This window comes from Cavia porcellus, unplaced genomic scaffold (genome assembly GCF_034190915.1).
Source record: "Cavia porcellus strain 051 isolate PalLab524CR breed Dunkin Hartley unplaced genomic scaffold, mCavPor4.1 scaffold_12, whole genome shotgun sequence".
NCBI classification, from domain to species: Eukaryota; Metazoa; Chordata; class Mammalia; order Rodentia; family Caviidae; genus Cavia; species Cavia porcellus.
The window spans coordinates 71,726,726-71,752,941 of NW_026947495.1; the positions used below are offsets into that span (position 1 = coordinate 71,726,726).

Below are 26,216 nucleotides of genomic sequence, written 5' to 3' on the forward strand. Positions count from 1 at the left end.
TAAAGAGGATGCTATGCTTTTTAAATGAAGTGCATTAAATGTACTTGTATAAGTCAATGTTAGGAGAAATGACATCTTCATTACACAAAGCCTTCCAATCATAAACATGGGATACCTTTTTTATGCATTCAAGCCATTCTTGATTTCTTTCATAAGGATTCATAGCTTTTAGCACATAGATCCTAAATATATTGTGGCGTGTCTGTACTTGGCACTGATTCAAATGAAGTACCCAAGGGTTGCTGAGTAATTTTTAAAGTGTACTTTGCAGCAGCCCATTACGGTATTTCCTCTCTGTGCAAAGTTTTCAATAGTAATTGTCCTAGACTATGTTATTAATTAGTTCTTCATAACCAGCTATAAGTAAATTCTTGACTGTTTTAAGTGGTCTATAGTAGCCTTACTGTGATGTAATTTCCTTTATTCCTTTCCCATTTGTCTTATAATTGTTTTATTATGTATTGCATGTGTATCCAAGCTTTAATCAGACAATATAATTCTTTGTTTCAGATTATCAAATATATATTCAAATCAGTCATTAGGTGAAGGATAGTCTTTGTATTTGTTATACTAAATACCATTTTGGTTTCTTCCTAGGGTTCCAGGTGCCTTTCTTTATCATCATCTTTTATTCTTTACAAGTCTCTTTGTCATTTCTTTTAGAAAAGACTTTCTGGCATTGAATCATCTTAGTTTTCTTTCTATTGAAGAGGTCTTTATTTTTGTTTTTCCTTGGAAGACTTAGAAACTGACAGTTACTTTGTTTCCAGATCTTTGTAGATGTTCTTTTACTTCATCCTGTTCTCCATGATTCTGAAAAGGATGCCGCAGTATTTAATTACGTTTTCTCAATGAGAAGGGTACCATTTTTCTGACTATTTTCAATTTTAGGGGTAGAGTCAATTTTCAGGACTTTCTGAGACGTCTAAGTGTGGACTTCATTGTTTGTTTCTTCCCTCCTTTGAGCCTCACTGTGAATCTTTAAACTGTAGGCTGATAACTTTGAAAACATTTCCCTGAAACCAGCTTCCTCTCCACCAAAGGGAATGGCTGCATAACTCTGGTGATTATCATAAATATTTAGAAAATCTATGTGTCCTGTAATTATTGTCCTGTAATTATATGTAGGTACATATATAAATGGATATAAATATCATTATTAAGATATTTTAAGATAAATGTGATATTGTAATCAGTCCTCAGCAAATTGCTTTTTACCCCCAGCACTGCCTCAATCACAGTACCCAGGTGTTGCTTGAAATTTTAACGCCTTTCAGTCAGTCATGGCCCACTGTGTGAATCTGCTACAGTCTCTACATTTGGTTTATCCGTAGGTGCAAGAATTTGGTATTTTGCTTCACTGAACATAAGATTACTTTATAAACATAGTGTGCATACATTACTTTATAAACATAGCTAATACTCCTTTAGGGATTCTGAACTATGTCTACTCTTTTTAGAAATTGTTATTTTTTTAACCTCTTGGCTAGTTTCTTCCTGGGTTGATTTTCTTATGAACTTGGCAGAATTTTTCGTTGCTAGACACGAGCCTATTGTATGCATGTATATGACATAGGAAATTTCAACTTACAACTTAGCACATCCTTCTAGCCTATCTCTGAGTATTTAGAAGCTCTTAATTCAATACAATAACATTTAAAATTTTTCTTCATAAATCGTACATCTGTTACTTTTTATTTGAGGTTAATTTGGATGAGCTCTTTTTGATGTCATAAAGACGTTAATTTTTTCTTCGAGGTAAATATTTCCACAGTTAGGCTTTCCTAATATTTTAAACATAAACAAAAGCAAGCAAACAAACAAACAAACAAAAACCCAGAAGATATGTCAGTATGTAACTATAAAAGATAAGAATTATTTGAAAAGTACATAACCACAGTACCTTTATCATCTAACACAAAATAAAAATCAATTGTTCCATCATATCACCAAATATTTATACTGTTTAAAATTTCAACAGTGTCATACAGGACCAAATATTTTAATATTTGAACCCACATTGATCGATTTGTTAATGGATTAATGTTTTTTTCAGTATTTTTTAAATTCTCCTATGCATGGCTATTTCTCCTTCCTTTTCTTGGTGTGGGGGGGGTATTTTTTGTTTTTTGTTTGTTTTGTTTTGTTGTTTTGGCTATGATTTGTTTGTAGAAGAAAACTGAGTTTATCATCTTATTGAGTTCTTCACACATTGCCTTTTTGTGGATTTCATCTGGATAATCTACTTCTGAATGTTATTTCCTATTGTCCGTAAAGTACCAGTTAGATTTATAGATATTCATGTTGAATGTTCTTAGCAAGACTTAGTCTTAGAGGCAAGATGCCTTCCCACTAAGATGCACGTGATTCCTGATTTCTCTGTGATTTTAGTAGTCATCTATGTTCAGCACCTACATCCATAAATAAGTTTAGGGACAACAAAGTTGGGATACTTTAATTCTATCATTTCTTCTTCATAGATTAGCCAGAATATCTTTAGAAAAAGAGCTCACTCCACCCTCCACAGCTGTGGTTTGCTCTTATACTCTGGTAGAGAATATTTAGGAAAAGCAGACTGGATACTAAATATTTTACTATCATGTATCATGAATGGTGCCAGCAGCTTCCTACATAATGTGCTGCTTTGTTTAGTGTTATTAGGAATTCACACATTTAAACAAATGCAGTGTGCGGCAATACATCCACTTATTCAAACTCGTGAATTCATGACACTTCAGAGTGCACTAGCACTGTTACTGTTCTTAGTAATGTTGAACTTGTGCCAGCTCTGGCAAGTAGAAGTCCCTTAGAGAAAGTTCCAGAATCCTTCCTGACCTGGTAGCTGTCTGGTGATCTTTGATAGTTTCCCTGCAATCTGAAAAGACAGGCTGAGCCAACCTTATCTAGTATACATACAGTTGGTTCAACACCATCAAGTGTATTAGCAAATCTGAAGACATAAAATGATCATAGATAAGTTGATTTATTTCTAAACATTTTTCCTATTGTATTTATTCTTATGCATTCTTACAGCATTTTTATTATGATAGTTTTATAATGTCTTAAAATATGCAACTTGACTTAGCCAGTGTTTGTTGTTTTTCCAGGATGAGTTGGTTATTCTAGGGTCTTTCTAATTTCCTAAAAAGAATTCAGAAATTTCCTAAAAAGAATTCAGAAACAATGTGCCAACTTTTACCAGATAGCCTGTGGGGTTTTGCTTAGGACTGATTTTAATTTCCTTTTCTGTCTAACTGGGACTTATTGTAGAATGCTTGACAGGAATGGTGGTTGGGTACATCTTAATATTGTTCTAAAAAAAGTCTTTAAATACTTGTGAGAACACTGGTTATAAATATTTGAAGTTAGTCTTTATCAGATGTCTAACCTGTCTTATTCATAATTCAATAAGAGGTTTTAGAATGAATATGTACTGAACTTCTTTATTGATTTTTCCTTATTTGGAAATAATTACATTAAGTTTTTAGTTGTTGTTTTATTTTGTATGTAATGTGGTAAAGTACTTTGATTTTGAGTGGTGAACTAATGCTTAAATCCTGAAATAAATCCACTTTTTCCTTGTACATTATCTTTATTGCATATTATTGGATTTGATTTTTTGTTGATAATTCCGTTTCCTCAGGAAGAAACTGTACGAGGTTTCATTTTATTGTAAAATTGGGCAAATGATATTGTGGATCTGAATATCCTGATCTGAAAGTAAGAGATGGGGACTATTCAAAACTTCTTCAGTTTTTTGAAAGAGTTTGTGTAGAATTAGTGGAATTTCTCCCTTAGACTTTTGATACAATGAATGAAGTCACTTGAACCTGGAGCCTTTTTGTAGAAGGCTTACAATGACATATTGAATTCCCTTAATAGACTAAGGATTTTTCAGATTGTCTCTTCATGAATAAGATCTGGTAGTTTGAATTGTTCGAGTACATCTCCTGTACATCTGTTTTCAAATTTATTGTCACAAATATTAATTATATCCCTTTGTTATTCCTTTTAGTAATTACCTATAGGTTCTTCTACTGATTTATGTGTATATTTTTTCAACTCTTTGAAAGGCCCAATTCAGTGTCACTTTAAAAAGTGACATTTTCATCAAATTAAAGAGGAAAAAACTATTTCAGTATACAGTAATGGTATGTTGACTGAAAGAAGCTGGGCCAGGAAGGAAAAATAAATGATAGAGAAGAATACTGTATACTATAGAGTTCCATTCCTATAAAATTCTGGAAAGTACAAACTTATTTTGATTGAGAGGTACAGATCCGTATTCTGAGCGGGTGGCATAGAGAGGTGGATGACTTACAATGAGGAAATGAAAAAACACTTATGGATAATTGAAATTGATTACCTTGATTACACTGATGTTATCAGAGATTTCTTACATATTTCAAAATTGATGACATAATTAAATTTAAATAAGGACAATTTATTGTTCTACAATAGTCACTTTAAACATGATAAAATTTTGCTTTTATTTCCTTTTAGAATCTGCAACAAATACTATTTTTCAATCTCAGAGTTGTTCAAAGAACATCAAAAGATTAGCTTCAGCTGTTGAACAGTCTGATTTACAAGAAAATGGTACAGAACAAAAGGTAAAGATTTATGCTCCAAGATTTTGCAGTGATTATTGAGTTCTCTCTCTCTCTCTCTCTCTCTCTCTCTCTCTCTCTCTCTCTGTCTCTCTCTCTGTCTCTCTCTCTCTCTGTCTCTCTCTCTCTCTCTCTCTCTCTCTCTCTCTCTCTCTCTCTCTTGCTCTCTCTCTGTCTCTCTCTTGCTCTCTGTCATTTTTAAGAGTTATCTCCTTCAGGCAAAGATTCTATTCACAAGAACAGAAAGATTCTATTCTTTCTATTGAAAGATTCTGTTAACAAGAACAAATGCTGTTCCCCTGCAAAGAAAGAAAGTTGAAAAGATAGCTTTGTTCAAAACACAGTATGCAATTTAGCAGAAACGAATCCCAACAAATGTTTTGCAACTCAATGGTACTCTTAGCTAGAATTTATTAAACTACTGTTAGCAGGCTCTGAGCTAAGCCAGAAAGGTGGAAAATAAAGAAACTGGGTCACATGGAATGCAATATGAATGATACTGTACTCAAGAATTTACTGTCCAGGGGAGCAACTCAAAAAAATAAGTCTGGAATGATAACTTTTAGTTTAGTTCAAGCCATGCTTTTAAGAAACATTGCATTGGATTCTTAAGGCATATAAAGGTGGATTTGAATTTCTCTGAGACAAAGTGAATGACATTTTAGAGCCATACATGCATTTAAATAAAACAATACCACACAAAGGGTAAGTTCATACATTGCTACATTTTGAGCTCCATTTTAAAATACATTTAGGTCTCACATAAGATATCCCGGGAAGCTAATAATACATATTTGCCCTGACAACATTTATCAGAAGTTTGAGGCATAAACAGTGGAAAAAGTCTGAATTTATTTGCTTGACTGATAGAAGGCAAAATCTTTTTCTGAAATATAGTCATCCATGCACTTTTTTTTTTTCTCTTTTCTGTTGTGCCATTTAGAGAGATGGAATGCTAAGTAACATATCAAGCACTTATGATGACAAAGGTAAGAAAATGGGTAGTAGTCATGATGCTTCTGTTATTAAATAAATTATCAGGCTGTGCTCGGTGGCACAGCACCGGCTTAGCAAGTGCAAGGTCCTGAGTTGGATTCCTGCTACCAAAAAATAAATAGATAAATAAATATAATAGCATGGGTTAATGCAAAAGAAGTGCGGTTATTTTGAAAGATAAAAGGGTATTATAAAATTATTTAATGAGTAAAGATTCTGTACTTAGACCATACATCTAGGTTATGGTTGGAGAAGTATAGCTTTTGTAATTTGCAGAATGTAGAAAAGTCACAGTCCCCATCGTGCCTGTTTGCAGTAGTAGGGAGACTGTTTTACACACTATTGTCAGAGAGGCTGGAATACAGAAAATTGTTCTCAGGAGTATCCCTAAGCCCTACAATCATCTAATTCCCAAAAAAGTATGTCCCACTCCCTTGTTCCTTGAAATGTATTTTACCTAAGATTTTGTGAGTTGTTAGGATTCTCTAAGTCACCAAAAGATATTTGCATGCATATCCAACATGTGTGAGTAGACAACAGCAGTGCAAGGTCTGCCTCAGACTCCAGGGAGGCTGATTCATCCGCCCCGAGCCTCCCGTTTTCACCTAGCACGAAACTTGAGATTTTTCCTATTGTGTTTTGTTTTATTTTATATTTCGTGATACCAGAGATTGAACCCAGGGACTTCACAATGAGCTGTATCTTCAATCTTTTCTGTTTTTTAAGAACAGCGTCTTGCTAAATCGCGAAGTTGCTCAGGCCGAGCTCAGACTTGCAGTGTTCATCCTGACTTAACCTCCCGACTGCTGAGGTCACCAGTGGGTGCCAGAATGCTAGCTTCAAATGCTTGCGTTTTCCTTTTATTTTTACATCTAAAAGTTGCTACTTCTGTTTGCCTCCTTAATTTATTGCCTATTTCCCATCTGCTCTGCAATCCTTGTGTCCTCTGTCTTTTCTAGTGCAGAGACCTCCCTTCCAATCACTTCTTTCTCCTTAATCTACCATGCATTTTACTGTGAAAGCAATTCACCTGAAAACTTCTTTATGTATCCTACAACACAGGTTGTAAGTTGTGCTTTATTGCCTACTAAATGAAATGCAAAGTTAATTTTAACAGTGGATTTTGGTTAATTTCTTAAGATGAAACTATTGTAGTATATAATTTAGAGTCATAGTTAAGTGTTTCCAACTTTTCTTTGAAGGCGATAGTGAGCCGTGGACATTTTTTGTAGGGGATGAGCATCAGAAAATCATGTTGTCTTGGAATACGTAAATTCCAGATTGTAGGAATTCCAGTCACTGTGGCTCCCAGCAGAGAGAGAATGTTAGAGCAATGCTATAAATTAACTTTTTCCCTTATTCCAGGAGTAATTAAAGGTGTCTCTTTTTTTCCTAGGACCTATAAACATATCAGCTCAACATTCACCTACAAAAAATAATCGCAAATCTTCGTATTTTTTTATGGATACAAAAACAGAGGTATATAGTACTTGTTTTGCTTCAAACACAAGCAGAGTAAATAAGAGATGTTCTTATGTTCATCACTGTTATATAAGTGTTATTCTTTTACCACGCAGAACAGTTTCATTCTTTGAAATTAGCCATACCATACTAAAAATGTAATAACTATAGGACAGTTAGCCAAAATGTAAGCCAAAATGTGTTAGTTTATAATATGGTATCTGTTGCTTTCAGAGAAATCAAATTTAAAAATTTGGACTCAACTGTTTCTAGTACTAATTTAGTAGTATGTGACCAGTGATCACATACCTCCAATGGAAAGTTGCCATTATAAACTTGGATCACAGCATTGCATAAGAAATAGATGTTTTCTGTGAGTTGTCAAGTCATTAATATAGGAGTCAAATCCACAGGCTTGGTTTCTATTTTTAAGTTAATGTTGCCTTTTCACTGTACTAAGGAGTTAACACCTTTTGATAAAGAGTTCAATAGACAAATTAGTCATCCTAGAAAGTGGCACCTCTTCCTTTGCCCTATATTGCATAATAACTGACAGATTAAATTATGTAGAACTCCGAAATGTAGTATGCTTATCACAGTATGCTTCTGTACAATAATCTGATTACAAATAAACATTTTACAACAATTTCCTGGGTATAGCTCAGTGTTCTGGTATGTCCAAAGGCCACATTAAAATAGTTTCTAAAAGAAGGAAAGGTTTCTTAGAAACATTGGCAATTGAAATTGTCATCTTACCCAACATGTTTCACAGGTTATGTCTTTAATTTTACAAAAGAAGAAAAACACCTTTAAAAAACTGTGTCTCAATTTTATTATGCACTTCTTTTGGGTAACATGTGTGCTATTAACTTGTCATTTGTCCTAGTCTGAAGTGAGTGCCAGATGTTCACAGATACCTAGTTTATTATGAGAAACAAAGCGAATGTTTTATTATAAGTATTTAAATATATTTTCCAACACTGTACACAACCTACTATTGTCAGAATATACGCCTTGAGCGGCCCATTTTCAGTTCTGAGGTCTAGAAAATAAAAAAGAAATTTGTTATACTGGATTTGTTTCCCAGGACAGTTTGAATTCCAGGAAGAGAACAGATAGATACAGGCATGTATTAAGAGGAAATTTACTCTGTCCTGAAGCTCTGCTTCAACTTTCCATCAAATGGTAGCTGTCTTTAAAAACAAAAACAAACTTATTCTCCTTCCCGTGCAGTTCATTAGCTTCTTTGCTAATCTGAATCCCGTAGATAATTCTTTCAGGTTGCCAATGCATACTATTGTGCAGAAGAGATAACATGGCAGCCTTGAGAACCGATGTCTTTGAAGAGCCTTCATATGAGTGTTCCCTCGGAGGGCTGGTGTCTGGGAAAGTGCCTGGCAAATAGTTTTGCTTTCCCTTACCAGGAAAGTGGTTCACTATAACTGAACCACGCACTTTGGTTGTTGCTGAACACCTGCTTTCCTTCAGTGGGTCTGGGATTTTGAGTGTCTGCATGATCAGTGTTCAGTGAAATGTGGAGTGCTGAGCTTCTTACTGATTTTCTGGAGGTGAAACACAGCAAAGTTGCTACTCTGTTTTTACTGATAGAAGAGGCTGCATACTAAAATGTGTCTTCTCAAAAGAGAGAGCAGGAGAGCACAAAATCTGTGCATGGAGTTTTCCAGACTCAGCCTGTTGTCTTTCCTCTTAACTTTTGTGTTTTCTTTTATTACAATGAGTTTTCAGATGTGTATGCGTACAAGTATATGCTGAGTGTCAGCATCTTAACAAAACATCTATTGTGCAGATGGTCTTTGGACATGCTTTCACACAACTATGAGGTTATGGATTCTATAAATCACAGACATAATATAAGCATAATGAAAATGTGCATATTTCTTATAAACTGACATTTAAGAGAAATTTCAAAATTTAAATTTTTGTAGTTTAAATATAGAAATCATAATTGAAGTTAAAAGTGTGGCAAACACAGTTCTTTCAGGATCTGTTTTTTGTTTATGTAGAAGGAGATAAATGGGAAGGCACCCAAGTCAAGACCAAGCTACTATGACAAATCAGGTAAACATTGGAAACCATTATCGAGTAAATCATGAAATCTATTAACCTACTCTTTCAGCCAATAGTTACTTTTCTTCTGATCCACACCTATTTCTAGTGCTAGACTTTGGATGTAAAAGAGAGAAAGTCTTCATTCTTACAGTCTTACTGTAGGGTAGTAGGGAAATAGTTATAGCAAAACCCACATCCTACTATTAAAAATGCCACAAAGAAAGTAAGTGTGTGTAAAAGTCAGAAGGCCCAGGAAGATCATTTAGAGCTGTCAGAGAGATCGTCAGAAAAAGATCAAACTGGAGATACGAAGTATGGTGAGAAATAATTTGTTTTCTTCTGCCATTTTTATTAAGTCAATAACAATGTTGGCAACCCAGATTGAGAAAAAATTGTTAAAGTTTTGTGCTCATATCCTTATATCTATTGTATTCTGCTATACTGTATCTCCCATCCCAAAACACTTTGTGTACACAATGAAAAATATATATTGATTTTGTAATTTTACATGTGTATACACTGTGAAATAGTCAAGCCAATTGCATTATCTACCACTTCACATAGTTACACTGAAAGAGAGAGAGAGAGAGAGTTCAGAACACTTAAGATTTATCTTGACAGCTTTCAAGTATATAATCATATTGTATATTATCTCTCCAGGACTTATCAATTGCATAAACAAAACTTCATCCCACTTTACTAACATCTCTCCATTCCTTCTCCTGTCAACTGATAATCTCCTTTCATTTTGTGTTTTTTCAAGTTCGACATTGTATATTCCATATATAAGTGAGATTATGCGATATTTATCTTTCTGCACATTTGGCTTATTTCACCGATCACCTGTTTCACCTACAGTTCATTCATTTGGTCATAAATGATAGGATCTCCTCCTTGCTTTTCATGAATACACAAGAGATTTTATTGGTTTGTATTTAGAATAGCTTTGGCTCCACACTTAGATTCTCAAGTCTCGTCCACCAGAATCATCTCCATACCTAAACACACACACACAACACATATGTACAAAAATTTCAAAAATGTTCATAGGACTTTTATATACATCATCCTTATTTATTGGTGATACAGTGTTCCAGAGAAATGAAGTACCAATCAACTTCATTTTAAAATGCCTCTAATTTTTAACTTAACACATCTACTTCCAGAACATTTTATTTGCCTAAGGTTGTCACTTATTTATGTTTGTATAGTTGACACATATAAATCCACTCAAATCCATTCCAAAATAGAGATATTTTGCATACAAACTTCCTACCTCATCTATGTCGGAATCCACCACAATCATTTACAGCACTTTACTATATTACATACAAAGCAAGTTAGGTAATACTTAGTAGCAGAGATGAGAGACTAAACAAAGACTTCAGTGCTAAGGAAGCATATGAACCATACATTCCCCAAACAAATGTTATAGAGTACTTACTAGTTTGTGTGCTATTGATAGAGTGGTAAAATTATATCATAGGAGATATATAAGATTAAACATAATTATGATAGAAGGTGTTTTATGAGTATATTTTGAGTATATTGTAAGGGTATTTATTTATTTAGATAGTTTTCAAGAATGAACTTCAAGAAGACTTAACACAAGCTTAGGGAAAACTAAAAAGTTAAAAGAGAATCCAATGTGCTCCAAGGGAGATGGCTGAAGAAGTGGTTCAGGGTGTAGAAAGGATGAACTATTAAGCAGATTTCAAGTATCGCTGTGTCTCTGGACCACAGAATACTCGTCAAAGACTAGCCAGAGATACACTGTACAGGGAGACGAGTGTCACACCTACTGTGTATATTTTGTCTTGCTAACCACTTTGGATTTTGGTCTGGGGAGTTCCTAAAAGCTTGTAAACAAGGCTGTCAAAACTGAAGATAAAGACCTGTTAGAAGTTATTATTACTCTTAGGGGCTGGGGATGTAGCTCAGCAGCATAAGCACCTGCCTTGCAAGCAGGCAGTTGTGAGTTTGATCCCTGGTACCGGTAAAAAGGAAAAAGACAAAAAAGAAGAAGAAGTTGTTATTACTCTTTAACAAGAGAAACAAGTTACCAGTTAAACCTGACTTAATTGGTAAATCAAGGATGTATATCAATTTAAATTTTCTTTTCATTTGACATAGGATTTCAAGCCCCAGGCATTTTGCCTTCCCCTGTTGTCTCAAATATGTAAGTATCTTTAAAAATATGTCTAACCATGAGGTAGTGTTTTTATAACTGCTTGTGCGAGTCATTCCTAATTACAGTAAATCTTCTCATAATTCTACTTGGAAATAGTGAAACTTCATTTGGAAAACTGTGAACTAAGTTATGTGTGACTAAAGCCAGCGTTTCTCTCCTTTCTTGTAGTTTCCCTGACTTTGCCTGTATTCAGGGTCTTCATGCCTTCTCCCCATGTAGTTTCCCATGGCCTGAATGTTTTCTATTTTCCTCTTCTTTAAAACTATGTACCATTTCTTATGCCTATTGTGATAATTGGCTTCTCAAAGATGGTAAAATAGTTTCGCATCCGGTATGAATGACTTAATCAATAACCTGCCTCCAACAAGATGTACACAGTGTAAGCCAAATAATAATCACTAAGGATGAAAGCTCCCAACACTTAGAAGAGGTATTTTTAAGCCCAAGTGCTTTTCATTCCTTAAGTTTTGGAGACCACCTATTTCAGTGATGTTTACATTTACTTTTCTTAACATGAGAAGAGAGAGTAAGACTACCATGAAGACCAGTTCTATCATATTTTTAAAAATCTAAAAGCCAAGTGAAGTACAACAAAGACTACAAAGTCCAGATTTTATATAAATGTTGAAGAAAAGTTAAAGATTTGTGGTGGCCAAATGCATTGACATAATTGGACCAAGATTTTGGTTGCAAAAATTTCAACTTTCAGCACATTGGGGATCAGGTAATATGATTTACTATTTTCCCATAAACCCAAAGCACTGTAATAGATGCAGAAGGAAGGGAACTGAGTACAGGCCAAGGGAAACAGAGGAAGAATAATGTAGCTATTTTGTTTATTGAATTGGTTTAATTTTATTATTGGAAATATAAATACTTTAAAAAAAAAAAGAAAGAAAAACTCCACAACGAAGTCTTAGTCCCTGTCCCAAAATCCAGAACTACAGCATCACTTCAGTCTTTCAGAACAAATATTCACATTAAAAATCTAAGCTCCATTAAAATAAAACTTTTTTTGCATGAGCTGAACTTTCTTCACGGCTCTTGGCAGCTTCAGAGGTACCTGGCACTGGGAGCTGCCCACCCAGCCAGCCTCACTCCAGGTCAGCGAGCACAGCACAGCTGCACGGTCCCCTGGTCCTGGTCTCACCGCACTCATCTCAGGCTTCCAGTTCTGACGCAGCTTCCAGGCTCAGAAGACCGCCCTGGAGAAGCTTTGCTTCTTCCTTCATTCACCATCTTTCTTGTCCCCCTTCACTGCATGCTTAGTTCTTGGCTTTTTAAATATTAATACAAGGAAGCCTACACAAAAATCTGTAAATTAGGAATGAAAATTCATGACCAACAGATTGAAGGCAAAGCAAATATGATAGCACTGGGAGTAAATTCAGTGGCAATCATTAAACATTGAACTTGGATAATGAACATTTTTTTTAATTGTCAGAAAGGAAATAAGGAACAGATTGAAGGAGGCAGTAATGTTGCCTGGCTTAGCCCAGGTAGAAACTTGACTTTATGTATTAATAGCTTGATGGTTTGGAAGAGAAATGTGGATAAATTAGCAAACATAAAAAGTAATTCAGTAATTCACAAAGGCCTAATTTAGACTGAGAGGTAAGTAGGTACACATCCAAAAACTTGAAATTGAAATGCATTTGGACAGGTGTACTGGGTCAAGCCCTTAATCCCAGCACTCAGGAGGCTGAAGTAGGAAAATTGTGAGTTTGAGACCAGCCTGGGCTACAAAGTGAACTCAAGGCAGGCCTGAACTGCATAGAAAGACCCTGTCTCAAAAAGACAAAAAAAATTTCAAATGTATTTATCAAACATTTATTGAACATTCACTGTGTACAAAGAACAATGTCAGATGTCTGGCAGATACCACAGCATACTCAATCGCACTGCTCTGATTGTAGAGCGTCACTTTACTGGAGAGGAGGAATGAAATTTAAACCTTCACCTAGCTCATTTTCTTACCATCTTTCTTGAAAATTCACATTGGAATATTGTGAGTTTCTGGTTAATTTCTGGAATTTTGGAAATTATGATTTTTGACCATTGTTTTCCAGTGCCTGATGTTTTTAATAGTTTTTCTTTTTCTTTTTCTTTTCTTTTTTTTTTTTTTTTTTACACTGACACTATTGCTGACTTTATGTGGTTGTAACTAGGTTTTTTTATTACTGTGCACTCTGGAAGCTATATTCTGAACCCAGCAGTCACATTTTATAATCTTCAATGAAGTTTTCTTGAATATTCATTTAATTTTATCCGCAGACCCTTGCTTTTTGCTGCATCTTTCTGCATGCTTTTGATTCAGAAAGTCTGTTGGGAACAGGTATCTGTGAATTCCAAGGGTTCCATTTTGTGTCAGTGAAATAACATGGAAAGAAGAGAAAATTGAAGCCTCAGGTTAGATTGTAGAATATATAAAATGAGACAAATGTGGAAATTTGGGTTATTTAACACACCAGAAACAAATGAGTACAAAGAAAAGAGAACATGTCACTGACATCACTTTCTTGCTATGGGCTCATATTGCAAACGGTTCCAGTTTGAGGACAGATTGCTCTCACCAGGTCCTTAAAAATGCAGTCTCTCTCGGTGACACAGGCTCCCCTCAAACTCCTGGGTTCAAACAATGCTCCCCCCTCTGCTGCAGATTGGCTAGGATTACTGATGCCATCCTAGCCAACGGGCTCCCCTTCCATACCCCACTTTCCGAATTGCGACCAATGAAGTTTATGTTTGCTGCTAGAGTTTACTTTTCTTAAAATTAAACTTGGCCTTTGGAAAAAAGTACCCAAAGTATACAGGAAAAATAAAAGCAAGAATTTTTCTTAAAGAAGAAAGAAGACAATCAAAAAGCCCATGTTGACAAAAATAAGTGAAAACAAGTCAGAAGTTGAACTTATGGTTTGGAGCCCATGTTTGATTTTGTTTGTCTGTCATTTTATGACAGTTCTTTGATTTGTTACAATTCAGAGAACTGTTTTGTTTTATTGGTGCATGATAATAAATCTCATTAGAACACAGGAGAATATTGCAGAAGATAAAAAGAGACACATCTTAATTGTATGGAACATAACTAGAAACCCACAATTTCAACCCGTAAGTGTGGGATAATCATTCACATGCTCTTTTCCACCTGAAAGATGTGGAGAAGGGATGTTGGAACTGTGAGTAGGACAGTGTCATCAGAAAGCTCATCCAAGCTTCCCAAAGCGGACATTCCTACCAGACCTGTACACTGGTTATGCAGCAGCTAGAATTCCACTCCCCTGAGGAGCACTAAGGGACTGAATCCAGAAGCCCTTATATAAGGAAGAGATGAAATGACATGGTGGTATCCCTTTTAAAGTTCTGTAGAGAAATTCTCTGATATAAAAGAAATAAACTGATTAGATGACTAAACTTTTGGAAAGTTTTTTTCATTAATTCTTCATCCTAATAACTACATGATAAAACTTTCTTTACAGACAACAGAATCTTCTACAAAATTGTGTGCAGGGAAAAGTACGTATCATAAAATCCATTGATAAAGCAGTATGTAATTACACTTCTTTTACTGTTGCCATAGGAAAACATTTGTCAGTAAAATGCGTTGGAATCAGCCACTGACGATGGCCAGTCCTTTTCCTCTCGGATGTCTATTTTCATGTTGCTCTTAGGTTTCGCTATGGTCTAAAGTTAGCCCAGATAGGCGTTGGCCTATAAAGGGGTCATGATAGACCAGTCAAGGAAAAAAAAGCATTATGGAGCAATACGTTTTGATATCACTTCACATCGACACCCACTTAATCGCTAGAATGTTCAGCAAATACAAAGCTTTGATTTTAGGGAAATGTCTCAGTTTAATATTATAATGAGAAAACCTGAAAAGTATAATTCTATTTGCCACATTTCACGATATCCCAAACTGTGTTGTGGTTGATTTCAAACCTTTATCTCCTTTTGAAAAATTCTGATTTTATTTTTGAATATACTGAGAGATACTGATTTATGGCACATCATTGCAAGATAAGTGCTCTGTACAGTAAACCATCAACCCAAAAGTTTTTCAAACCCCAATCACTCTCTGTAAGATTAGTGAAAAAAATCTATTAGGAATTTTGGGGATTAGGGCTGAGTAAAGTCGCCTTTGCTATGATGCTACCCCCAAATTCTCAAAAGAACAAGAAGGGAACGTGCTATATCAAGGTTAGTTTGCTGTGCCTTTACCCTGAAACATAGATAATTTCAAACTAATTTAGGCAGCACTGTGGATGAGAACAGCCTTATTTGTATAATTTTATACTGTCTTGCTCCCACACTAGCCTTCTAGGTTCTTGCCTTACTTGTGTTTGAAGTGAATATGTTTTAAGAATTATAATAATTTAAAAACAAGCTACTGCTTATTATGAATAAAAGCAAACCCAAATTACACATGTAGTCAATAAGTAAATGGTTTTGAATCTTGTGGGTGCCTTCTCTTTCTATTCCTGGTCCTGTATAAGTCTCCCGCAGCTGCGCTGACCACTATGGAAATGATTATGCAAATCTGGTTTCTGGTTTCCTGTCTGAGACTGAACAGTGTCTTTAACGTCTCTATTCCTGCTAAGCCTTCTTGGCTGTTTGATATCTAGTTCTAGAATATTCCTTATTTCCCATCTATATTTATTTGTTCTTTCAAATGATCTTCTATTATTTAGCTTTCTGATCTCAGCTTTACACTGATATTCCTGTCAGGTGCAAAGTCAGTGAATCTCTAAGCAACGTTTATGTTTATTTTGCATATCAAGCGGTTCTTAACAGTCAGGTGTTACACATATACAGAGCACAGACTCATCTTTGCAGAGTACACATAGGTGAGGATGGCTTCTTTTCCACTTTCATATTCCTGATAGATGGATGCCTCTGAAAACTCATGAATATTTTTAAACACATCTGTTAGAAATAAGTTGGTGTGCCTTTAAAATTAGCAAGTTTATGAATATCACATTGGATGCTGAGATATTTCCTTGACACCTAGAAGCCTAGGTGGCAATTTGGTGTTTGTGTCTTTTAACAATAAACTCGTTGGCTGAGCCTGGTGACACAAACCTGAAATCCCAGCAGTCAGAGATTGAGGCAGGAGGATCACCCTAAGTTCAAGATCAGCCTGAACTATGTAGTAACAGCCTGTCTCGAAACAAAAAATATTTTTTTAAAGTCACTTATAAGTGACTTTTAAAAAGTGAACTAGAAAGATTAAGAGATGAAGCCTTCTGAAGGAATATGAGTGAGTAAACATTGTATCCACAAAGTGCTTCTCTGTACTGCAACACAAACCAATTTAAAATTAATCTAAAGTCATAAATAGATGTTTTACTGGGTTTTTTTGGTATTGGGGATCGAACTCACGACTGTACACTTACAAGGCAGGTGCTTATGCTGCTGAGCTAAATTCCCAGCCCTAAAGTCTAGTATTGCATGATTTTTTTTTGTCTCCTTTCCAGGTAACTTCTGAAGAGCTAAATAGCATAATTCAGAATATAATGACCTGGGTGGTAGCTACAGTGACTAGTATATTATACCCAGCCATCACCAGGTATGAAGAAAGGCTGCATAGTAATACATACGCAGCCTCTGAGGAGTCTACCCTGTCTTCAGACAGCTCAAGCTTTTGCAGCACATGCAGTGAAGAGTTCACGTACCGAAGCTACACCTCTGCAACCACTAAAACATTTCAGGCAGACACTTGTTCATTTGCGGTTAATGTGTCAGGGAAGAAACCAAGCCCAATTTTAAAACCTCCTCCAGCCCCAGTGGAAAGAGAAGTTATGGATAAGACACATCACAGGAAAGGACCTTCTCCCAAGGTAGAAAGAGAAGTTACGGATGAGTCACATCACTGGGAAGGGCAAACTCTAAGCTCCGAACTCAAATATGACGAGGCCCATTTGACCTATTCATACCCCACACTCAGAAGTTGTAGTTCTGATAGTCAACTTCTAGCATCTTTGCAAAGAGGCACAAAGAAATCTAAGGATGCTACCACTGAAACTGATGGCTCAGTGACCACAGTGCCTTGTGAGAAAAAAGCAAAAGCCATGGATGAGTTGAAGAATTTAAAGAATGTTTTTGTTAACTTTAAGTGTCACTTGAAAGGGGAAACTAAATTGATTTTGGAGAGCATTTTTCAGGAAATAATGTCTGATTTAACTCAGGCCATTCCCTGCATTTCTTCTGTTACTGCTGAAGTTTTTGTTGACCAGTCGGAGCCTGAAAAAGATGACTTGATCTCCAGTATTGATATGTGCTCGTTAGCTTCAGACATTGTGGAAAATGTGTTTGATAAACTAGAATCTGCAGTTGAGAAAAAATGTGTTCAGATTTTCTCACAAGAAGAGTTATCAGTGGACATGAAATCGAGTTTAACATCTAGTGGGGAGTATTTCACATCATCAAATGGAAAGCCTTCAGAGGATTCCCTGCCTTATGCTGTGGAACCTATGTGCACTCTTGCAGAAGATATGGTGCATGGCATTTTAGAAAAGCTGATGATCTTTACATCAGTCAAGCAAAATGAACGTCCTCTTGAAGATGCAACTAAACACCAGCAACAAAAGACAGACCCTCCCTATACTGTCCTTCAAAGAGCTAGCCAGAAGAGATCTACCTCTGAACAAGAAGAGAAGGCGAATATAATTGCCAACGAAGAAATAAAAAACTTAATGTCAAACGTTTTCTCACAGTCCTGTTTAGTTCATCACATAGAGGAGGCAGTCAGTACTATATTAGGTTATCTACAAACTGAACTTAACCATGACAGACTCCTTGCATCTGAACAAACAATAATATTCCTTCAAATACTTGATGAGATCTTCACTCATCTCCACCACAAGCCAGTAAAACCAAGTGTCCACAAAAAGAGACGATCTACACAGAGAAATTCTTCTGACATGAAGGAAAAATACAGGCTCACTGGAACAACCATGTCTCACAGTGCTAAGGGCAAAAGACCATGCCCTCGGGTTAATGTTCCAGGCATGGTTTTTTACTCTGAAGATGATAATGAAGAAATAAACAATATTGTGAAAAATGCAATTGATTCATCTCTCAAAGAGGAAAGAGCAAAATCACGAGAAAAAACACCTAATCACAGGTTCACAAAGGCAAACACTTCTTTTGACTACACAAGAAATGCTAAACCACCAACAATGCCTTCTTCTCGCAGCAGCAGCAATGATTGGGAGTTAAAGACTGAGCTCCCACCGCTTATCAATGAAGACATTTTAAAGGAGAAACACTGTCTGAATAGAGACATTTCAGTTTTCAGCCATGATGAAAAGCATCAAATAAAAAGGGCTTCAGAGAAGACAGTTAAACATGTTATAAGAGAAATGCTCAAGGATATAGCCTCTGTGTCTCCTGGTCGTCTAGGTAACAAAACTGGGAAAGAAACCTCCAGTCTTCCCCGTGAAAAGTCCCAAGGGCTCTTACATCAAGAATGGATGGACCAGATGTTCTCTATGTCGGAAATAACTTCAGTGGCTCAAGAAATAACAGATTCTGTGTTAAATATACTTTTTAAGGCATCACACTCCTTGTCCAGTCCCGCTAAAAGTTCTGCTTCATCCTTAGTTCATCAGACTTTTCCAGATAATCCTGACGTGTCCTATAGAGTCACGGAAGTGGCAAATAAAAAGCCACTAAAAATATGGTTTGATAGTGATAAGAAAATGAAACGTTTACCTTCACTTAATGTAGATTCTGCAAAGCCTTCTTGGTTAAAATCTGGAGAAAGTGAACCTAAATGTGTAGATAACATTGTTGATAAGATCACTAATACCGTTTTTAAAAGGCTGAAGTTATTTGTTTGTCCAAAATTGCAAACAGAATACAAACTTTCATCTGCCAGGCAATCTTTATTGAAATCGCAACTTAGTACTTACACCGCTAAAGTAGTAAACATTGTTTTAGATGCTATCCAGAATGAACTGGAGCTCAGTAAGAAAAATGTAAATCTTAGGGACCTAGACCATAGCAAATCCCATACAAGTAAAGGGATTTTGGCTGATGCTGATAAGAAATTAGAATCTCTCATAGCAAATCTCAATGATGACAATATGGAAAGTCCAATTCTAACTTGGATTTGTGAGATATTATTAAGTGGGAATGGAGATCAAAGAAATAGCTCACTTTCTTCAGGTAAGTCAAGATCTACAACTTCAAACGGAAATGAGAGTACTGAGAAACAAAACATTTTGTCAAGTAGACGGGATAAAGAAGCTTTTCGTAAATATTTGGCTACTCCTTGTACCATCCACAGTACCCTGTACAGAAAAGGCCTCAAAGAAAAAACTAATGTGCAGGTATTAGACAGGATTGGCGAAACAGTACATGAAATGTTAGACAAACTGGTCGATACTCCTCCTGATCTTAAGGCATCCTTTAGAGAGCAAAAAAGAGAAAATGCAAAAACAGATCAACAAATGGCGGCTGCACAGAAATCTAATGTTCAGGTCATTTCCAAAACAATTTTAGAATATATCCTTGAAAAGCTATGTTGTATTGACATGGATACCAGTTTGGCAAGTACTGAACTTAAAGCTGCCTTAGAATCTCCTGATATTGACAAGCTATCCTTCGCTTCAATTATTGAGGAAATGGGCAAATGCACAGACATAATATCCAGCATAATTTCTGGAAATCCAGAGACGGATAACCCAGAGGTGACTAAAAGCAAGACAAAAAATATTTCTTCTGGGTCTTCCAAATTTGAGAACTCCAAAGAAGCTCACCAAAACACCCTGAAAGCTGTTGCTTCTGATATTCTTAATATGGTTTTCACTAACCTGGAAGGATTTGCCAATGGAAATTTAGAAATTCAAGATGCTGGTAATGATGGCAATAAAAAAGGCAGTAAGGTGGACGGGGATAGTGGAAGCAGCGGGGCTATCCCAGATACACGTGAAGAACCCATAGAGTCTGTTTTATACACGCAGGCAAAGAAGGTATCAAGTGCTCTTTTGAAATCCATTCAGACAGAATTAAATGGGAACTCAGATGATTTGAAGAAAAGTGTAAAAAAGCAATCACCTGAGACGCGAGTATTTACAGACATAGTCAATTTAATTTTAGATGTAGTATCCTCCGATACACCTCATGAAACTGAATCCAAAGACAGAGACGTTAAAACCTACCGGTACCAGCCAACTTATGGAAATTTTCTCCCTGGAGGAGCTGAATCAGATTCATTTCCAGAAGATGATGGGCATACAGAGAAAAAAGTCCCTAGGGAGAGAAAATCACTGAGACAGGGAGCTAAATTCTATTCTCCTAAACAGAAAGTTCTAGAAACAAGTCTATGTGAAATTGAAATGAAACTCACAGAGCCACATAAATCTCCAGTCATCCCCATTATAAGAAATATTTTGAATGAAATTTTTCAGAATAATTTAATCAATCAGTTAAATGTGCTGTTACTCTCCAACTCTCATTTTGATGGCATTCCTCACGATGGTCATGAGTCCATTGCTCAGAAACCTGCTCAGTTTATGGGTAACATAATGGGACCTTTGGTGTCTGACACAGATGTGGTTATAGTGGCAAGCGATATTGTTAGAATTGTGTTTCATAAACTTTATACAGCTGCCATGACAGAAGAAAACGTAAGTGAAAACAGATGTAAAAGCATCACATTTTCATCAGATGCCTCTTTCTGTGAACGTACCTATGGAGGAAACTCTCTGATTACACTGGACAGAAATCTTTGCATGTTGCAACCCAGATTCAGTGTTGACAAACAGAGCAAAGTCAATATGATTGAAGACATTGTACAAACAATATTTCAAAACTTGGAAACATTTGCTACTTCCAAAATAAAATCTCTTGTGTGTTCCCAAGTCAACTTCACAGCCCCAGAAGTTTTACCTACTCAGCAAGATGAGGGTACACTAAGCAAATCATTGTCATCTGAAAATTCATACTCTGATGGGCAATTTTCCTTTCGCTCAGTGGAGCCTAAGACCAATATATTTTGCCAAATCTCTTTGTCTAAATTAAATATTTATGCAAAAGACGTGGCTAGAAAAATTTTACAGGGAATCAAACATGAGTTGGATAAGGAAAGAGAAAGTTCTTTCTTAATTCGTAACATTGTGGTTTCTGAAGGCATTGTAAGTCAAATTGTTAACACAGTACTAGATATTATATCTTGCAAAAAAATAGGTAACAGCAGCCATGATAAACAGAATGACTCTGCTCAGGCAGACTACGTTATTGAAAAGTTGTTCAATAAGACTGAGTATCAAAAAATACTTCAGTTTCAAATACAGAACACCATCGAAGGCATCTTATGTGATATTTATGAAAAAACTTTGTATAAGAATAATTTCTCATTTGCCACACCCACTCTAAAATATCACATAGCTGATAAATGTTCAGAAGCAAGTTCTGAAATATGTACTCAGGGTACAAATAAGATTTCCCCTGACCTTCCAGTTCCTAGGTCAGATGTCCTCTTGCTATGCAAGGAGGTAGTGGATATTGTTCTTCATAGCCTCGCTTCTGCTGCCAGACTTGGAATAGTTACAGAGGTGCCTGCTTTGGCAAGATCCACATTTTGTGATACGTTTTCAAAAACAGAGTACCAAACATCTCTTCTTATGGAGTCAAAAGCCAAAGGAAAACCAGAGTGGTTTCAATATGCAAGTGACAAGGAAGCAGCATATACTGATGGTAATCAGACAGCTGTAGAGGAGAAAGAGGACCCCAAGCAGTCTGCTCCTGACCCATGTGCGGAAAGTGCTAATTTTATCGCAAAAACTATTTTCAATCGATTACAAACTTTTGCCACAGAAAGAGTAGATTCACTAATTACTCTTGCTTTTCAGCCTGAAGGAACATCATTTGTTAGTCCAGCACTGGAAAACTGTAGACAAGATGACAGTGTTTCTCACGAATTAAACCAGGTGGAACTTCATGCAAATGTCCCAAAAAGATCAACTAAAACCATTCTCAGCCAAAAGCTCACAGAACCTACTTCTGCCTGTTACAGAGGAAAAATTAGAGCCACAATTCATTTATCGAAAGCTAGCCTGAAGGAATATGCTGATATCATTGCCAAAGCTATTTTGAAGCTTATTAAAAATGACTTAGACTTAGAAATTCAAAAGATGCAGTCCTATCCAAATGACATTTTATTCCAAAAAAATGTAATTGTGAGTGAAATCATAGACAACATCTTAAAGGTTTTACATAATAAAATATCCATAGAGGAAATTAGTGTTTCCTCAGAGAAGACTAACTTTGCACAATTAACTCCATCAAACGAAATACCCCTGGGACAAAAAGAAAAGGAAAAGGGCACTTCATCTCTGCTTACAAACTGTCCATTAGAACAAAACCAAATGACATTTGAAAAGGAAAGCCAGAGAACTGTTTTGGAAGAAATATTTATGAGGAAAGGGAAACCAGAACAAAAAGAAACAATTGAATTGCTCAGCAAAGTGGCAGAACTTTTGAGTAAGTTAGACCAAAGAGTAATGGAAATCATAGGCCATTTGCTTCCATTTAATGAAGTCCCCCATTTTAATTTTAGAACTAAAACTTCAGGCAGAACTGGAAAAACCTTCTCTCAATCACGCATTAGCAGTATAGCAAATGATATCATCGACTGTGTTTATGATAAAATGTACTCTGTTGTTGTGACAGTATTATACAAAAATGACGAAAGTAGGGGTGAAGGAGAAACATCCCACAAGAATGATACCTCAGCAATGAAAGCACTATATTTTAGGGGAACTAAGCAAGCAGGAAAAAGAAGTAATTCCCCTAGAGGTGAGATACCAGAGGAAAGTCCTAACGCAGACAATCAGAATGTTTCTGAATTAGGAAAGACTTTCCAGCAATATTCATCATTACAAATAGCAAAAGATTTAACCCAAATAGTATTCAATAAGATCAGAGATTTTGTCTCACTACATCTAGAAGAGAACTTGTCCATCACAGGGTATTCTGAGGAGCTGCAACTTTATAGATTGCAGAACTCTAAAGATAGCATTAAGGATGGCTCTAAGCCAGGTTTTAAAACAAATTTAAAAACAAGACCTTTGCATAAATTTAAATCAAAACTACATGCAGGACCTAGTGCGGTTAAGGCAAAAAGCAAAGGCAGGTTAAGTACTGGAGAGAAGACACCGAGAGATGGGCAAACAAAGACTTCCATTCGTCTGCCGCACATCTTTGCCACAGGAGATGCCAAAAACTTATTGGAAACAAAGCTTCCCCCGTCAGAACTAAAAGTGTATGCCAAGGATATGATAAGCAATATTCTAGAAGCAATAATGAAAGAATTTGAAAGGGTAACACAAAATAGAACGATGGCACCTATAAAAGTTTTACCATCTGATCAAATCATGGAATCCAGTAAAATAGTGAGCTTGGTTTTACAAGAATTAAATGCCACAAGCAACAGTTTGGCTTATCCAATCAAATCCTCATGTCTGGACCATCTCAAATTTTCGTCGCGGTGTTTATATTCTCCTGCTAAAGAACAAGCATGCTTTTACTTAGAGGATGTTTCCTCGCAGCTAGAACAGATTTTTCCTAAAGAAGGTATATTTAAAAAAATGTTTGACAAATGGCAAACAGATTCAAATGACATGGAAAATGAAAAACATACTCTGTTAACAATAGCTGATAATATTTTGACTGAAATTTCAATAAAAGCCAAAGACTTAGAATATTCTCTTTCACTTTTAAATCTGCCATTTCTCGAACATGGTGAAAGCAGTTTCTCTAATCAATCTAAAGAAGATTGTTCTAGAGCAGAGGACACGAAAGCACAGATTACTATGTTTGGAAGAGAAATTGTTGAAATGCTGTTTGAAAAATTGCAACTCTGCTTTTTGTCCCAGATGCCCATTTCAGAAACTCCAACGAATGAGAAAGAACTCAGCACTGGTAAAAGTAAGCATGGTTTCCCAACCAAGTACATCAACAGCAGTTTAGACATCAAGACGAAAGATCAAATTCCTACCACCTCTTACAAGCAAGTTACTCAAGAAATTGTAGGGAGGGTTTTAAACCTGTTAGAGTCATTTGTGGACTTACAGTTTAAACATATCTCTAAATATGAATTTTCCGAAATAGTGAAAGTGCCTATTGACAACCTTTTTCAAGTTCAACAGAGACGATTAAACAAAAAAATGTCACCCAAATTACAACCACTGAAAAACTCTTCTGACGAATGCAAGCCAACCACTGTTGTTTCTAAAGAAAGCATACAGAATACTCTCTTGCAGGTACATTCATTTCATTCAGAGTTACTGACATACGCTGTTCGCATCGTCTGTGACATGCTTGCTGTAATCAAGAGCAAACTGGACAAAGAAATAAACCAAATGGGGCCATCTTCCACTAATACATTGAAAGAAAACATTGTAGCTAGTGAGATCATTGGCACATTGATGGACCAATGTTCTCATTTCAGTGAGTCTTTGACCAGAAATCTTTCAGTGGAAAGTTCATGCCAACGAACTAAAAACGCTTACCCTACCAAGCAGGATGAACCTGCAGATGATGTGAAAATGCCATCACCACAGTTAGATGATGCTAATTGGGGGCATAGTCTTCTACAGAGAAGTGAACCCAGCTTGGTGTTTTATTCCTTGGACAACACGAGAAGAGAGGACAAACTTTCATCCCCTTTACCCTCATGTGTCACTTCTGTAGAACACACCATTAAAAGTTTGGAACCATTGGAAAGGTCTGATTCAGAAGCTATGTCTTTACATTCTAGAAATAAAGTTCAAGAACATCACCAAGTGAAACCTACCTTGGGCCATCTTGATGAAGCGGTGAAAAGAAACGGTCCCCTCCCAGAAGGTAGTGTCTTACAAAAACTGCTTAAGAAAACAAACGAGTCCACAGAAGCGTCTTTACAGCAAGTCATGTCTTTCCTAGAAATGGGAAAAGGTGAAAACCCAAGAATATTTCATTATGGAGCTATAAAGCCAGTTGTTGAGCCAAACCAAATTCACACAACTGTTTCCCCACTCCGAATATGTTTAGCAGCTGAGAATATTGTCAGTACTGTGCTGTCAAGCTATGGTTTTCCAGAAGGGCCACTTACTACCAAAAGCATGGAAACGATGAAACCATTTTTCATATCGAAACAAAACTCTTTCTCTGAAATATCCTCAAGACAAAAAAATGAAAAGGAGAATTTGTTTAGAATGTGGCCTGAAACCATCAGCTGTGGATCTGAAGAAGGTGAAATCCCTGAACCTTGTGGGGAAGATTTTTCTTTATTGCAAAAATGGCAAAACAAGACTCCAAAGATAAAGAAGGTAGAGACCCCCAAAGAAGCTACAGTCATAGCATTTGCTGATCATGAACTGGGTCCAAATGAAATTCATTTGTTAGCAATGCACGTTACCACATCTGTGGTCACATATTTGAAGAACTTCAAAACTAGAGGTAAGCGAGAAATAACTACTAAAATGTGTTATGTAGTTGTACCAACTTTCTGTGATAGTTGTAGTTATTATGTGCTGCAAGCATGTATCTATAAAAATTTAAAAATTAGATTTAAAAAGGGGATGTGATTCAGGAAAAATACTAAAAGACTTATTTAAAAGATCTCCTGTCAAAGAATATGCATTCTCAGTTTTTAAATGAAAATAGCTTTGAAGGTGAGATGACTGTTTAACAGCTTTTTAATCTCCCAGGATGCTAAAAAAAAAAAAAAAAGAGTAAAAGGTTAAATATTTGCATAGCTTAACTTGAAAGGTTTTGTTGTTTGCTTTTCCATATCTCTAGGTTTAAAAAAATGAGACCATTTCAAAGCAGGAGAGTTTGCTTGAGTGTCAGGCATGGGTTCCAGTGTTTTCAAAGTTCTTATGTATATTTCTGCCTTTGTA

The 26,216-nt window shown here is 36.0% G+C and overlaps 1 protein-coding gene across 1 annotated transcript in view; it reads left to right on the top strand.

The window, feature by feature from the left end:
• The window catches only part of Fsip2 (fibrous sheath interacting protein 2), a 74,141-nt gene that overhangs the window by 18,843 nt on the left and 29,082 nt on the right, over positions 1 to 26,216 (top strand). The window contains exons 9-15 of the mRNA XM_063259410.1: positions 4,504 to 4,613; positions 5,554 to 5,599; positions 7,003 to 7,085; positions 9,092 to 9,146; positions 11,271 to 11,316; positions 14,805 to 14,841; positions 16,803 to 25,773. Of these exons, the coding sequence (XP_063115480.1) occupies positions 4,504 to 4,613; positions 5,554 to 5,599; positions 7,003 to 7,085; positions 9,092 to 9,146; positions 11,271 to 11,316; positions 14,805 to 14,841; positions 16,803 to 25,773 (9,348 nt within the window). The remainder of the gene's footprint in view (positions 1 to 4,503; positions 4,614 to 5,553; positions 5,600 to 7,002; positions 7,086 to 9,091; positions 9,147 to 11,270; positions 11,317 to 14,804; positions 14,842 to 16,802; positions 25,774 to 26,216) is intronic.